Source organism: Petaurus breviceps, unplaced genomic scaffold (assembly GCF_028583685.1).
Source record: "Petaurus breviceps papuanus isolate PSGF00001 unplaced genomic scaffold, PetGlider_PUasm1.0 98, whole genome shotgun sequence".
NCBI classification, from domain to species: Eukaryota; Metazoa; Chordata; class Mammalia; order Diprotodontia; family Petauridae; genus Petaurus; species Petaurus breviceps.
In genome coordinates, this window is record NW_027187460.1 from 35,367,891 (window position 1) to 35,383,554 (window position 15,664).

General features: G+C 37.1%; 1 protein-coding gene across 4 annotated transcripts in view; it reads left to right on the forward strand.

Moving 5' to 3' along the window:
- The window catches only part of TAF2 (TATA-box binding protein associated factor 2), an 88,406-nt gene that overhangs the window by 54,655 nt on the left and 18,087 nt on the right, over positions 1–15,664 (forward strand). For all 4 annotated transcript variants that reach the window (XM_069081009.1, XM_069081010.1, XM_069081012.1 and 1 more), the window contains exon 22: positions 94–203. In XM_069081009.1, the coding sequence (XP_068937110.1) occupies positions 94–203 (110 nt within the window). The remainder of the gene's footprint in view (positions 1–93; positions 204–15,664) is intronic.

Genomic DNA, 15,664 nt, shown 5'->3' on the forward strand with positions numbered 1-15,664 from the left:
TATGTCATTTACACAATTGAAATAAGACTTTGTGGAGATCTAGAAGGAGTTGTTCATCTTCTATAAAGAATGCTTGTTTTTATTTTAACTCAGGCACAAGATTTTAAACATGCTTACAAGGAATCCACCATTCACTAAGAACATGGATTCTCCTTTATGCAACGAAGCACTAGTAGACCAACTTTGGAAACTTATGAATTCAGGTGAGAACAACTAGCTGGTGTTGCTATACTATCACTGCTATTTTAGGTATGTTGTTAATCTTTTGTGTTTGGGACCCTTTAGAACTTGTAACTGGTTTTCATTGCTTTTTAAGAGCTGACGACATTGAGAATTTATTTTTTTCCCAAATATTCTTACTAACCTTGGTTGGTATGTTTTATTGGAAAGATCAGGTGGACTGGAAGTAGGCAAGACTAAATTCTTCTGCCAGTTCTGTTTACAAGTCAGTGAACTTTAATTTTCTCATCTACAAAGTGGGTTTAATAGTACTCAGCTATTTTTCACAGAGTTGAGGATAAAATGAAATAATATGTGTGCAAGAGTTGGAAATGGAAAGCTTTGTAAAGATATAGCATATTACAAATTGTTTAAGTTCAGGGTTATGAATTTGGAATTAGATATTGATTCAAATGATTAACAAAAGATTATATTTAGATTATTAGGTATGTGTGGTCTAGTGGGAAGAAAACCTACATTAAGAGAGTAGCTCATTCATTCATCAGATAGCCCTTAGTAGGTTGTGGAAGCTTTCAGGTTAAGGGGCTTAAATAATATATGTAGAAATACTTTGATATCTATAAAATCCTTGTATTATATTGTTATTGTTATAACAGGGAAACAGTGTCATATAATAAATAGGGTGTACTTAAGTAGAGAGACTGTGGGTGATGCTGTGTAAAATGTACTGAACTCCGGTCACAGGACCTGAGTTTGAATTCTGACTGCCACTTATTATCAATGTGACATTGGGAAGGTAACTTCACTTCTTTAGGCCTCAATTTTCCATATCTTGAAAATAAAGGAATGAGATTAAATGACCTCCAAGGTCTTTCAGGTCTAGATCTTTGCTTTAAGGAAGGGAAGGTTTTTCCTATGAAATGGTTTTTAGAAGACTTTGGACATTGCAAGTTTGTTTTCTTAACAATAAATGTACAGTACTTCAGCATCTTGCCATCTGCTCTGCCTTTTCCCCCTCTTCTCAGCTAGAACAATTGCCCACCAGACTAGGACAGAGATCATAAAACTCAAAAAAATTACCTAATTCACTGTATCTAGCTGTTTCCAGGGCTATATTTCAAATACTATCTAGCCACCTACATGGAAACAAGGACCTTCCCTGTCATCTTGCTATTCCCCCATGTTTTTTTTTTGCCTCTTGCTCTTTCTCTGGGAATAGTGATCAAATCAGTGCTATCATTACTACTGTAGAAGGCATGACAATTTACTGTCCTGTTTATTCACTCACAAGCCCTCCAACTTCTCAGACCAAAACTCCCTTCTCTGTCCACCGCTCTTTTATTTATGTCATTTCTTATTAGAATGTAAGCTAGTCAAGGGCAGGGGTTATCTCACTTTTATATTTGTATCCTTCAACACCAGAGACAATGCCTGGCACATGGTAGACACTTAATGAATTCATTTTCATTCATCTCTTTGTTGAAAGATGGAGCATAGGGCATTACCATAGGAGTGGAGCAGTGGAACTTAGTTTGAGCAAAAGAAAAATAAAACTGTTTTACTTTAGTTTTCAGAACCATGTACTTACTCTTAATTTCATCTTGAATTAGTAACAAATTCTCTTAATTCATTTGCCTATCAAATAGGCATGATATTGTTCATTTATTTCAGTTGAGTCCAACTCTCTGGGACCCCATTTGGAGGTTTGTTTTTTTTTTATCAAAGATCCTGGAGTGGTTTGCCATTTCCTTCTCTAGCTCATTTTACAGATGAGGAAACTGAGGTAAACAGGGTTAAGTGACGTGCCCAGAGTCACACAGCTAGTAAGTATCTGAGGCTGGATTTGAACTCTTGACTCCAGGCCTAACACATCAGCTACAGTGCCACATTGAAGGATGAAAATCCCTAGGATAAGAAGATATCTTCTTGTGGTCTACACCAGAAGTGGGAGTACCTACCTATCCCATGTGCACTTACCCATTAAAGGTAGAAAGTGTTTGTTTTTGTCCTTTGGCTTGCTGAATGAATACTAGTCTACTTATAATCTTCTGATGAAAGGTGTGTTCAAAATGTATGTTGTACGTTTCTTCTAATTCTTTTATTCTACCATTTGATGTTTAAATTAATACAATTTATCATCTCAGGGAGGAGGGAGAGATAGAATGTGGAACTCAAAACTTAAAAAAATGTTAACTATTTTAACGTGTAATTGGAGAAAAATAAGATATTATTAAAGTAAATTAATATACTTTAATAAATTTATATTTAATAAATTTATTAATATACTTTAATAAATTAATGTTTACATACTGCATCCTTTTGAAGGCATATTAAATTTTTTGTTATTGTTTAGTAAGTTTTACTATGCTATATACTCAAATTTCATAATATATGTGTATGTGTGTATATCAACTATCAGGTTTATTAGATTTTTCAAATATGAAATGCCAGATTATTTTCTTAAAAGAAATTTTAATAGGCCCTTAAAACTAAATCTTAAAAACCTATCATATAAGCTAGGTCTTTTCCCATTCCCTTCATTTTATAATCCCTTCATATTATCCTCTACTGTTTCCTCTGTGCCCCCAATCTTTGACAAAGTGACAGCCATTCTCCTTTAAATGTGCCTATGATCCCTGCAATTATATCCTCTATCATCCTCCATTCTTGGTACCTCTTTCAGACTCTCCCCATTCTTGAAAAACCTTTACCAACAATCTCTTAATTATCCCTTTTCATAATCTTCTCTTTATCCTCATCCTTCTTAATCAATCTCCTGTATTCAACACTGGTGACCATCCTCTCTTCCTAGATATTTTGTGTTTTTGTTAAACTTCTTTACCCTGGTGTGCTTCCTCCCTGTTAGTTTTTTTTTTTCTCATTCTAAGTCTCCTTTGCTAGCTCAGTATCCATATCATGTTCCTTAACCATGGATATTCTCCAGAGGAAGGAAATAAGTATTTATTAAACACTTACTATGTGTAAGGCAATATCCTAAGCACTTTCCAAATATTATCTCATTTGAGCTTCACAACAACCCAGAGTGGTGCTACTTTATCCCTGTTTTACAGTTGAAAAAACTGAAGCAGGCAGTGATTTACCCAGTGTCATACAGCTAGTAAGTTTCAGAGGAGAGATTGATCTCAGGTTTTCCTGACTCTAGAACCCCTACTTTGTCCACTATTCCACCTAAGTTTTGTCTAGACCCTCTTCTCCTGTATTCTGTTTTAGCAACCCTATGGGTTGAACTATTATCTCTGTTTCTAGGTTTTTTCTCCATCTACATATCCAGCTACAGTCTTTACCCTGAGGTTCAGTCTTGATATACCAGTTGCCTATTAGACATTTCAAACTGGATGTCTTGGAGACATCTTCAACTCCACATATCCAAAGCTGAACTCTTACTCTTTCCACTAAATTCTACTCTCTTCCAAACTTCTGTATTTCTGTCAAAGTGATTCCCATCCTTTTGTTCTCCCAGGTTCAAAACCTTGGTGTTATCCTGGATTTCTTAACTTTCCCTTGTCCCACATAGTCAGTTACTAAATCTTGCCATTTTCTCCCTTCATAACATCTCTTGAATCTGGCCTTTTCTCTTCACTCACAACTACCCTGTTTGTTCAAGTCCTAATCACCTTTCACTTTGATAGCTTCCTAATTGGTCTCTGTTCCTCATATTTCCCCACTACAGTTTATCTTCCACACACTGCCATAGTAATTTTCCTTAAGTGCAGATCTGACCATGTGCTTGCTATGCTCAGTCAAATCAGGTGGCTTCCTGGTGCCTTTAGCATAAACGTAAACTCCTCTGTTTAACTTTTAAAATCCTATAAGGAAGAATTATATGAACGGAATTACAAAAAGATTCACACAAATAAAGACTTCTAAAAAATTGGAGAAATTTCATTGCCTATGGCTATGCTGTGCTAGTATAACAAAAAAGACCAAAATTGATTTAATTGTTCATTGCCATATCAGTCAAACTACCAAATAATTACATGATAAAACTAGAAAAAATAATCACAAAATTCATCTAGAACAATCAAAAGCCAAGAATGTCAAGGGAATCAGTGGAAAAAAAAATAGACTTAGAAGTATCAAATTTCAAACTATACAACAAAGCTATAATTCTTAAAACACAAATTTGGTACTGAGTGGTTGGAAGTAGAGAGGTTAATCAGTGGAACAGATGGCACACAATATATAGAAGCAAATGAGTACAGTAGCCTATTATTTGATGAACCCAAAGATCCCAACTATTAGAGAAAGATCTCGCTATTTGACAAATACTGTTGGGAAAACGGGAAAGTAATTTGAAAGAAACTAGGTGTAGATAACCATCTCATGGGAGAGCCAAGATGGCAGAGTAGAAGCACAAACTTGACGTGGGCTTCCACTCCAGTCACTTCCAATACATGTAAAAAATGACTCTAAACAAACTTTAGAGCTACAGAACCTACAAAGTGACAGAGAGAAACAAACCTCCTGCTGAAGGAAGCCTGGCAGGCCAGTAGGAAGGGTCTATTGCACCAAGCTGAGTGCAGGCCTGCAATGGTGTGGTTTTAGCCCTAGGGTGGCACCCCAACCAACATTGGCCTGAGCAGACTTCAGGAGAGTGAATCATCAGTAGCTATGGTGGTTTCCAGACTTCTGAACTCATAAACTTCAAAGACAAAGTAAAAGGTCACGGCGGAACTCTTTTGGAAGGGGTTGGGGAGGGGGACGGGACTGATAAGTGCAGTCTGGCCCCTGCCTTTGGGGTGAGAAGCAATGGAGGTGTGATGGCCATGCAGCTGCCACCTTGTGGCTGCTTCCAGAGCTCTGGGCCTGCAGATTGTAGGGGGACCAAGTGACCATTCAGAGGGTAATCACTTTTGCTTTAACTTGCTTGGATCTGGATCATGGTTTTGGGTGGTGGTCCTGAGGTGGGTGACCAGTGAACCAGAGCTGGTGGGGGCTGTAGAGAGGGTGCCCAGCTAATAGCTCCAGCAGTTGTGAAAACCCCAGCAATTTGGGACATATTCTGGAAGCAGAGTTCTACCATGACAAAGAGCTCAAAAGTCAAGTAATTGACTGCCAATATGAGCAAGTAATGGTAGCACAAACAGACCATAGAATCCTTTTTTGGGGGACAAAATGGATCAAGGCATGGAGCAGGAGGAAGACAGTGAAGTCAGAACTACTGCATCAGAAGCCTCCAAAAAATTATGAATTGATTATAGGCCATAGAGGAGCTCAAGAAGGATTTTGAAAATCAAGTAAGAAAAGTGGAGGGAAAATTGGAAATGAGAATTATGCAAGAAAATCATGAAAAGTGAGTCAACAGCCTGCTGAGGGAGACCCAAAAATACACTAAAGAAAATGACACCTTAAAAAAATAGACTAACTCAAATGGCAAAAGAGGCCCAAAAAGCCAATGAGGAGAAGAATGCCTTAAAAAGCTGAATTTGCCAGATGGAAAAGGAATGTCAAAAACTCACTGAAGAGAATAACTCCTTCAGAATTAGATTGAAGCAATTGGAAGCTGATAACCATCTCACACTGTATACCAAGATAAGCTCAAAATTAAAACATGATTTAAACAGAGAGTGATGTCATAAGAAAATTGGTGTAATGTGGAAGAAATTAACTCTCAGAGATAGTCTTTTTTTTTTTTAAAGCAATTGGGGTTAAGTAACTTGCTCAAGGTTACACTGCCAGTTATTTTTGTGGGTGCCGAGTATCTGAAGCTGGAACTGATCCCAGGTCTCCTGATGCTGGGGCCGGTGCTCTTACTCACTATGCCACTTGGCTGCCCCAGCTCTCAGAGATCTTGATAAAGAAGAGAGGGGTTCACAGGCAGTAAAAGGGCTAATTGTGATTATATAAAATTAAGTGCTTTTTTTTCCCACAAAAAATCAAGTACAGCCAAAATAGAAACAAAAAAACAAGAAAAATTTTTTTCATGAAGTTTATATAGATCTCATTTGTAAATATATAGGTAACTGAGTCAAATTTATAAGGAAAAAACCCTTTCCCCAATGGATTAATGGTACAAGTATTATGAATAGGCTGTTTTGAGAGGAAGAAATCTAAGCTATCAATAGACAATATGAAAAAATGCTCCAAATCACTAAATATTAGAAAAATGCCCATTAAAACAACCCCGAGGTACCATCTCAACCCCCTCACATTGGCTAAGATGACAAAAAAGGACAATGACAAATGCTGAAGGGGCTGTGGGAAACCAGGTACACTGATATACTGTTGGTGGAGAGCTGTGAAGTAGTCTAACCATTCTCAGAAGTAATTTGGAACTGCTCCCAAAGAACTATTAAACTGTGTATACCCTTTGACCCAGCAGTATCATAGAAATACAGTACACCAAGGAGATCAAAGAAGTGGAAAATGACTTATATGTACAAAAATATTTATAGTAGCTCATTTTGTGGTGACAAGGAATTGAAAACTAAGGGGGTGCTTATCAGTTCAGGAATTGCTGAACGAGTTGTGATTTATGAATGTGAAATACTGTGCTGTAAGAAATGATGAAAGGTAAGACTTATGTGAACTGATATGTAAAGTGAATCATCAGAACCAGGAGGACAATTTATACATTCACAACAACCTTGTAAAGATAATCAGTTCTTAGTAAATTTGATTCCCACAATGACCAACTACACTTTCAAAGGACTTGGGACAAAACATGCTATCTACTTCCAGATAGACAACTGATGAAGTCAGAGTAAAAATTGAAGCATATTTTCATCTCTTTCTTTTTTGGGGGACTGAGAGAAAGGGGGTTGTTATGACTAATGCAGGAATTTGTTTTGTATCACTGTGCATACTTCTAATGGATTCTGTTTTTCTTGCCTTTTCAGCTAGTAGGGCATAGGGGAAGGAGAGAATTCAGGACTGAAAATAAAATAAAAATTGAATTATAAAAAAAAAAGTCACAACTAGTTTAAGAAGGACAAATAAACATTAATGAACAGGTAGAAAAAAGGTAAAGGCCATACACAGCCTAGCCTCAACCTTTCTTTCTAGCTCTGCTCGATATTACTCCTTTTACATTCTGTAATCCAGCCAAACTGGTCTTCTTTCTATTTCTCTCACAAGACACTCCATATTCCTTCAATACTCTTTCTCATTACCTTAGACTCTTAAAGATAAACTCAGCTGCTACTTTCTTCCTCCCCTATCTTGTATTTAATAATTTTGTATACATTTATATTCTTTTTTACTTTAACCTATGCTGTATATCTACTTGTTGCCAGCCTGCTTAGAATTTAAGTCCCTTGCTCGTAGAGTAAGGATGTTTCATACTTACTCAGTGGTTCATAATGTAGTGCCTGGCACGTGGATAAGTACTTAATAAATAATTGTTGATTGACTGAAATAAATTAAAATCTCATTCACAATTGAGTGCCCTTCTCTGTATAGCAGTCTGTCTTTGTATCTTTACCTGTTTTTCATTATAAAGGTAATTCTATCCTTTACTCTCAAGTTGTATTTTAATAACATTTGGCACATTACTACAAGGATGACATATGAACACTTATGCAATCATTCAGGACATTGAAGGCTCGCTGTTCTATTTACATCATTATTTGTTTTTTTTTTTAAGTTTATAGCTATACTCTAGGGCTTGGAATGAGTGGCTTCTTCTGATTCAGTTTGGTCAGATTTGCCAGATGTCCATATCAGGAAATAAACAGTTTTAATGTTAGCATTAAAAAGTTTCAGAGCTCTTTTTCATCCCTTAGTAATAGAGTTTGTAAAGTATAATAGAATCATACCAGTTCATGCTTTGGAAAACTTTGAATATATGTACCTGTTGCAAAAAATGGAATGTTCAGATTTGCATTTAGTTTAAAGAAGTAACATGGTCACTACTGAAAGCCATTTGGGTGATATTTGTCTGATTCATCTCCCTAAAAACTTCAAACTTCATTGGTCATCATGGGAGTTCTGGGTTTCTACAACTATGTCCTAAAAACACACCCAATTTTCTTCTTGGTAGCAATTTATCTTATGCTCTCAATAGTTGCTACCCCAATAAAGGGAAAGAGTATATTTGTAGAAAATCAGTGTTCACTTTACAGGCTTCTCTCTTTAGCAATTATCTCAGTAGGGAAAATTGCATGAATATTAGTTTTCATTAAACTTTTTCTCAGTTTTTTTTTGTTCAGCAGAATAATACTGATTAGATATTAATTGGTTTATTTTGTACAATATTCTTCCTTATTAAAAAAAAAAGTAGAGTGAGAGAATGGTGGGTTTTTTTTTTCCTTTCATTTATGTAAAAATGTAGTACCTTGCCATTTCCATCCATTCATGTTCCTGATTGGAAAATACATAGATTTTTCCTCCCTTGGCTCTTTGAGACACTACTTTTTTTCTGGTTCTCTTTCTAGTATGATATACTCATTCTAAGTTTACTTGGCTTGATCATCATCCTTCTGTGTCCTGTCCTCCTTCTTGGGCTCATATTTTCCCTCTTTACCCATTTCTCATGGTTATATTATGACCTTTCATAGATTCACTGAGTATTTCACTGAATATTTCTTGACTTCTACATATATCTATATCTATACATACATACACATTCAGAATTATCATTTCTTTCCTGAGATTTTATCTTTAACAGCTACTTGCTAGGCTTTTCTACCTGTATATCCTATCATTATCTCCAACTTAAAGTGTGCCAAATAAAACCAATTATTCCCTACTCCCCCAAACCTTATCCAGTTTAGCATTTCTATCCAAGAAATATTTATTAAGCACCTATTAGGTAAAAGGGACAGTGATAGATGCAGAGATTACAAAGACAAAAAGAAATGGACACTTCCCTCAAGGACAGGACAAAACAGTATTATTTAAGTACATTTTTCAAGTTTTATTTGAGCAAAACAAAAGTAAATACAAGGTATGTACAGTATAATACAAAGTAATTTTGAGAGGGAGAATACTAATAACTTGGGGGATTAGGAAAGGAGATGGTGCTCAAATTGTGCTTTAAAAGAAACTTAAGGATTGAATGAGGTAGAGATGAAGAGAGGATATTGAAGTCATGGAGGTCATTTAGGTGCAAGATGGAATGGGAAACCTGAATGATGACAAACCATCCTGTATGTCTCTCAGGTTTATCTCTCAGAATCAACCTTAGTTCTTCACTTTCCCTCATAGCAGTTGTGAAGGCTTATTAATTCTACCCTCACAACATCTCCTCTCTATTCCCATAGTCACTACCCTCAAACAAAATCAAATGACATGCCGTACCATGCCTAGAAAGTACTCCTGCCTTCTTTCCATGTCTTTGAATACTTAGCTTCCTCCAAGGGTTAGCCCAGATGCTATTTCCCATGGGAAGTCTTTCCTTATACTTCTAGTCATTAACTTCTAGTCATTATGTATTCTCCTTCTCAAATTATCTTTAAATGTTTGTTTACATACATCATCCCTCCCCCTCCCCCCCATATAAACTCCAGGATAGAGTTTGGTTTTTTTCTGTTTGTTCCAGTGTATGTTGAAAAAGAGTGAAGATTCAAAACAAAAGGAGAAGGGGATGGCAGAGGATGTGATACTAGATAATATCATGGAAGCAACAGACATAAGCTTGGACAGACTTCAGAGATAGTGGAGAATAGAAGGTCTTGGCACACTATGGTCCATGGGGTCACAAAGAATTGGATATGAGTAAACAAAAAAAAAGAACAACCTAGTACCTACTATTGTGCCTTGGACATTGTAGGTGCTCAATAAATGTTTGTTCATTTGAACCTAATTGAATCTTTGAAGAATTCCATGAGAGGAAAGGTTAATGATGTTGTTAGGAGTTGGAATTCAGTTGGTTTAGAAAGAATTTTAAAGCTAGAAGGAATTCTAAAAATATTTTCATTTTAGATAAGGAAATCTGAGGCTTAAGGACTTAAAGGCCACAGAACTAGTTAAAGAGCTAGACTTAATACTCAGACTTGTTAAATTCTGTTCTAGTGTTCTTTCTACTAAATAGAATGCTGCTTTAATTTTATTTTGTTTATGCCAATATCATTTCAAGATTTTGAGTCATGAGGTTTGTTGTTAAGACAGAAATTTAAGAACCTAATAAAGATTCAAATTCTCATAGTACAAAGGTACTTCAAACCAGTCTAGTTTCCTATAGGCATTAAAGCTTTGTGGCTACATATAAATACATAAACACTGCTCTAATGGGTGCCCTTGGATTACAGATAGACAAAAGCAGCGAAAGGTTGCTAAAGAGCTGTTATTTTTCACAAGCAGTTGCCCTGAATTGGTCTCCCTGTTCCAACAGATGTCTTAAATATTTGCACTTGGGTTATATATCCAGAAATCTCTCCAGCAAGATTCTTCAGCCCTAGGTAATGATGGGCAAAGATCTTGTCAGAAAATGAGTGATATGTGAGGGAGGAAAAATTCAAATTACCGGTTCTCAAGAGGGAAAAAAAACTCAGTTAAAGAACTGGAACACAATCAGATCAGTAGAGAAGATATTAATAACAGAAGGCACTATGGCCTCCAGATCATCTAAATGAGCCCAGAAATCTATTAATAAATAATAAGAAGAAAAATTGGGGCAGGTAGGTGGTGCAGTGAATAGAGCACTGGCCCTGTAGTCAGGAGGACCTGAGTTCAAATCTTGTCTCAGACACTTAACACAAAAACTAGCCATGTGACCTTGGGCAAGTCATTTAACCCCAATTGCCCTCCACAAAAAAAAAAAAATCAGTACTTAATGATGCAGAGGACCCTGTGGATTCCTTTTTTTTTAATTTTTAGTTTTCAACATTCATTTTCATAAGATTTTGTTACAATTTTTTCTCTCCCTGTCTTTCCCTTACCTCCACCCCAAAATAGCAAGCCTACTGAATACACCTTCCCCCAATCTTTTCTCTTTTATATCCTCCCCCTGCACCTCCCTAACTTTCTAGTAGGGCAAGATGGGTTTCTATACCCCAGTATCTGTATATCTTATTTCCTAGTCGCATGTAAAAAACCAATTTTTAAACATTTGTTTTTAAAACTTTGATTTCTAGATTTTTTCCCCCCTCTTCCCTCCTCATCCACCCCCACTGGGAAGATAAGCAATTCAATATAGATTGTACATGTGTAGTTACCCAAATCATTTCCATAGTAATTATATTGTGAAAGACTAACTGTATTTCCCTCCATTCTATCCTGCCCCCCCACTTATTCTATTTTCTCCTTTGACCCTATCCCTTTTCAAAAATGTTTGCTTCTGACTACCCTATCCCCCAGTCTGTCTTCCCTTCTATCCTCCCCCCTCTTATAACCCTGCCCCTCTATTTTCCTGTAGGGTAAGATACCCAGTTGAGTGTATATGTTATTCCATCCTTAGGCTTGTCCCATTCCCTTTCACCTTCCTGCTCTTCCCCTCCATTGTAACAGTTTTCTCTTGCCTCTTTTATATGAGATAATTTACCCTAATCTATCTCTCCCTTTCTTTTTCTCCCAATAGATCCCTCTCTCACCTCTTAATTTTATTTTCTAGATATTATCCCTTCATATTCAAGTTATCCTGTGCCCTTTGTGTATACGTGAACATACAGATGCCCACACTCACATATATATTTATATACTCATACATCCTCCTATACATATATATATATATGTATGTATACATATACCAATATATATTTCCTTCAACTATCTTCATACTGAGAAAAGTCTTATGAGTTACAATATTGTTTTTCCACGTAGGAATGTAAATAGTTCAACTCTAATAAGTTACTTATGATTTCTTTTTCCTGTTTACCCTTCTTATGCTTCTCTTGCTTCTTATATTTGAAAGTCAGATTTTCTGTTCAGCTCTGGTTTTTTCATCAAGAATGCTTAAAAGTCCTCTATTTCATTGAATGATCATATTTTCCCCTGTAGCATTATACTCAGTTTTGCCAGGTAGGTGATTCTTGGTTTTAGTCCTACTTCCTTTGACCTTCAGAATATCATATTCCAAGCCCTTTGATCCCCTAACGTAGAAGTTGCTAGCTCTTGTGTTATCCTGATTGTGTTTCCACAATACTTAAATTATTTCTTCCTGATTGCTTGCAGTATTTTCTCCTTGACCTGGGAACTATGGAATTTGGCTATAATATTCCTAGGAGTTTTCTTTTGGGGATCTTTTTTAAAAAGAGGCAAGCAGTGAATTCTTTCAATTTCTATTTTGCCCTCTGGTTCTAGAATATCAGGGCAGTTTTGCTTGATAATTTCTCGAAAGATGGTGTCTAGGCTCTCTTTTTGATCATGGCTTTCAGGTAGACCAATAATTTTAAAATTCTGTCTTCTGGATCTATTTTACATGTCAGTGGTTTTTCCAATGAGATATGTCACATTGCCTTCTATTTTTTTCATTTGTTTGGATATGTTTTATAGTATCTTGATTTCTCATCAAGTCATTAACTTCCAGTTACTCCAATCTAATTTCGAAGGAGTTATTCTCTTCAGTGAGTTTTTGAAATTCCTTTTCCATCTGGCAAATTCAGGTTTTTAAGGCATTCTTCTTCTCATTGGCTTTTTGGGCCTCTTTTGCCATTTGAGTTATTCTATTTTTTTTTAAAGCAACTGGGGTTAAGTAACTTGCTCAAGGTTACACAGCCAGTTATTTCTGGGTGTGGTGCTAAGTATCTGAGCCCGGATTTGATCCCAAGTCATCCTGACTTTGGGGCCGGTGCTCTTACTAGCTGTGCCTCCTGGATGCCCCTAAGCAATTGGAGTTAAGTAACTTGCTCAAGGTTACATGGCTAGGTGTTTCTGGGTGGGTACTAAGTGTCTGAGCCCGGATTTGATCCCAGGTCATCCCAACTCTGGGGCTGGTGCTCTTACTTACTGTGCTACCTGGCTGCCCCTGTGTTATTCTATTTTTTAAGGAGTTATTTTCATGATTTTCTTGCATCATTCTCATTTCTCTTTCTACTTTTTCCTCTACTTCCCTTACTTGGTTTTCAAAATCCTTCTTGAGCTCCTCTATAACCTGTAACCAGTTCATATTTTTCTTGGAGACTTTTAAAGCAGGAGTTCTGACTTCGATGTCTTCCTCCTGCTCCATGCCTTGATCCTTTTTGTCTCCCAAAAAAGGATTCTATTGTCTGTTTATGCTGCTGTTACTTTCTTATATTGGCAGCCAATTACTTGACTTTTGAGCTCTTTGCCATGGTAGAACTCTACTTACAGAATGGAGAGAGCTATGTCCCAAATCACTGGGGTTTTTGCAGCTCCCAGAGCTATTAGATATGTGCCCTTTCTATAGCCCCCACATGCTCTGACTCACTGGTCACACTTCCCAGGACCACCACCCAAGACCATAATCTGGATCCAAGCAGGTCAAAGCAAGATCAATTACCCTCTGAATGGTCACTTGGATCCCCTACAATCTGCAAGTCCGGAGCTCTGGAAGCAGCCATGCGACAGTGACTGCAACCACCTCACCTCCTCCTCTTTCACTCCAGGTGTAGCAGCTGGACTTGCTCCCCCTGTTCAAAGTTCCACACTGACCTTTTACTTTGTCTTTGGTATTTGTGGATTGAGAAGTCTGGAAACCGCTACTAGAAAAACTGGTGATTTTCTCTTGTGAAATCTGCTCAGGCTGCTGCTGGTTCAGGGCCACCCTGGGGCTAAAACCATGGCTCAGTAGGGACTGAGCTCGGCTTCCAGCATGTTGTGATGGACCCTTCCTGCTGGCCTGTCAGGCTTCCTCTAACTGGAGATTTGTTTCTCTCTGTCACTTTGTGGGTTCTATAGCACTAAAGTTTGTTTAGAGGCATTTTTTACATGTATAGGAGGAGGTAGAAGCCAGAGTCGCGTGGAAGTCCTGTTTCTACTCTGCCATCTTGGCTCCACTCCCCAGATTCCTTTTTCTTTCTTTTTTTTTTCTTTGGAGGGGAAGGGCAGGGCAGTTGGGGTTAAGTGACTTTCCCAAGGTCATATGGCTAGTAAGTGTTAAGTGTCTGAGGCCATATATGAACTCAGGTCCTCCTGACTTCCGAACTGATGCTCTATTCACTGCGCTACCTAACCACCCCAACCCTGTGGATTCCTAAGCAAGCATGGAACCATGGCCAAATGATCCTGAATGGTTTAAGAGAGAATAGTTGCTAAAGAAAAATTTATCATCTATATAGCATAAATATTCAGCAGAATAGAAGAACGTAAATCTATGATGGCATATCTCACTAAAGAAACAAAACTGATGAGGAATGCAAAGATACAGAAGTGAAGAGCAGTCTAGGAGAAGAGAAGCAATAGTTAAAACAATAGTTGAATTAACAAATTAAACAAAAACAATAGTTAAAAGAAAATATAATCTCTGTTAAGTAAAATAATGACAATAAAAGCAGGATGCACAGACACAACTTAAATAAAATAGGGGTCTCTGACAACATGACTGGTCAAAAAAAAAATCTGAATAATATAATGCAAGAAAAAATACAAGGAATACAAGGAAACTGTCCAGAACTTCTGAACACAGAAGACAGGAAAATCCTGTGTTGCAAACTCCAAGACATAGAGTGATTAAATCTAACAATTCCACTGACAACAAATATTGCAAACAACCAGAATAAAGACCTTCAAATACAGAGTCAGATAATACAAGACTTCTGCACCCACCATAAACTACAGGAGTGAATGAAGTGATGTGTTGTAAAGAGCAAATAGCATCCAAGATGCAGCTCAACATGACATACCCTGTAAACCTGAACCTAAATTTCAACTTTAAAAAATGCATCTGAACCAAAATTGACTAGTGGGTAGAGTGCTGGTGCTAGACCGGAATTCAAATCCAGCCTCAGACATTTCATAGGTGTATAGCCCTCAAGCAAGTCACTTTAACCTCTGTTTGATTTCTTTCCCTTTTTGTAAAATGGGGTTAATAGTAGTACCTACATCCCAGGGTTGTTTTAAGGATCATATGAGACAATTTGCAAAGCATTTTTCAAACCTTATATGCTATATAAATGCTAGCTATCATTATTTGCTTTGCAAACACTCCAGAAAACAGAAATATGAGATAAATAGGACTACCTTTGAAGGCATAAGTAATGAACTAAATTATCCCAGGAAAAAAAAGCAAAGAAAAAATTCTTAAAAGATATAGGGTCAACAACAGGAGAGATCATTAAGAGATGTCTTTCTAAAAGCATACAAAGAGACAAGGGTGAAAGCATAAATTAAATAAAAGAGATGGAGAAACAGACCTGAAATACCGGTGGACTAAACCTTACAAGACCCCTCCTACTGGAGAATCTTTTTTTGGGGGATGGGGGGTGGGGGAGGAGGACTAAACTTCAGAATGGAAGGACACCTAAAAGGGAGAGGGAGGAAAAAAATAAAGGGAAATGTATGATGTAACCCGATTAAGTCAGTAGTTAACATTGAAGGGAAAATAACTCCTATGGTCTTTCCCCTGGTTGAAGAGGACCTACAGAAGAAGGGGCGAAGTAACAAAGAGAGAGATTGAGATAGGGGG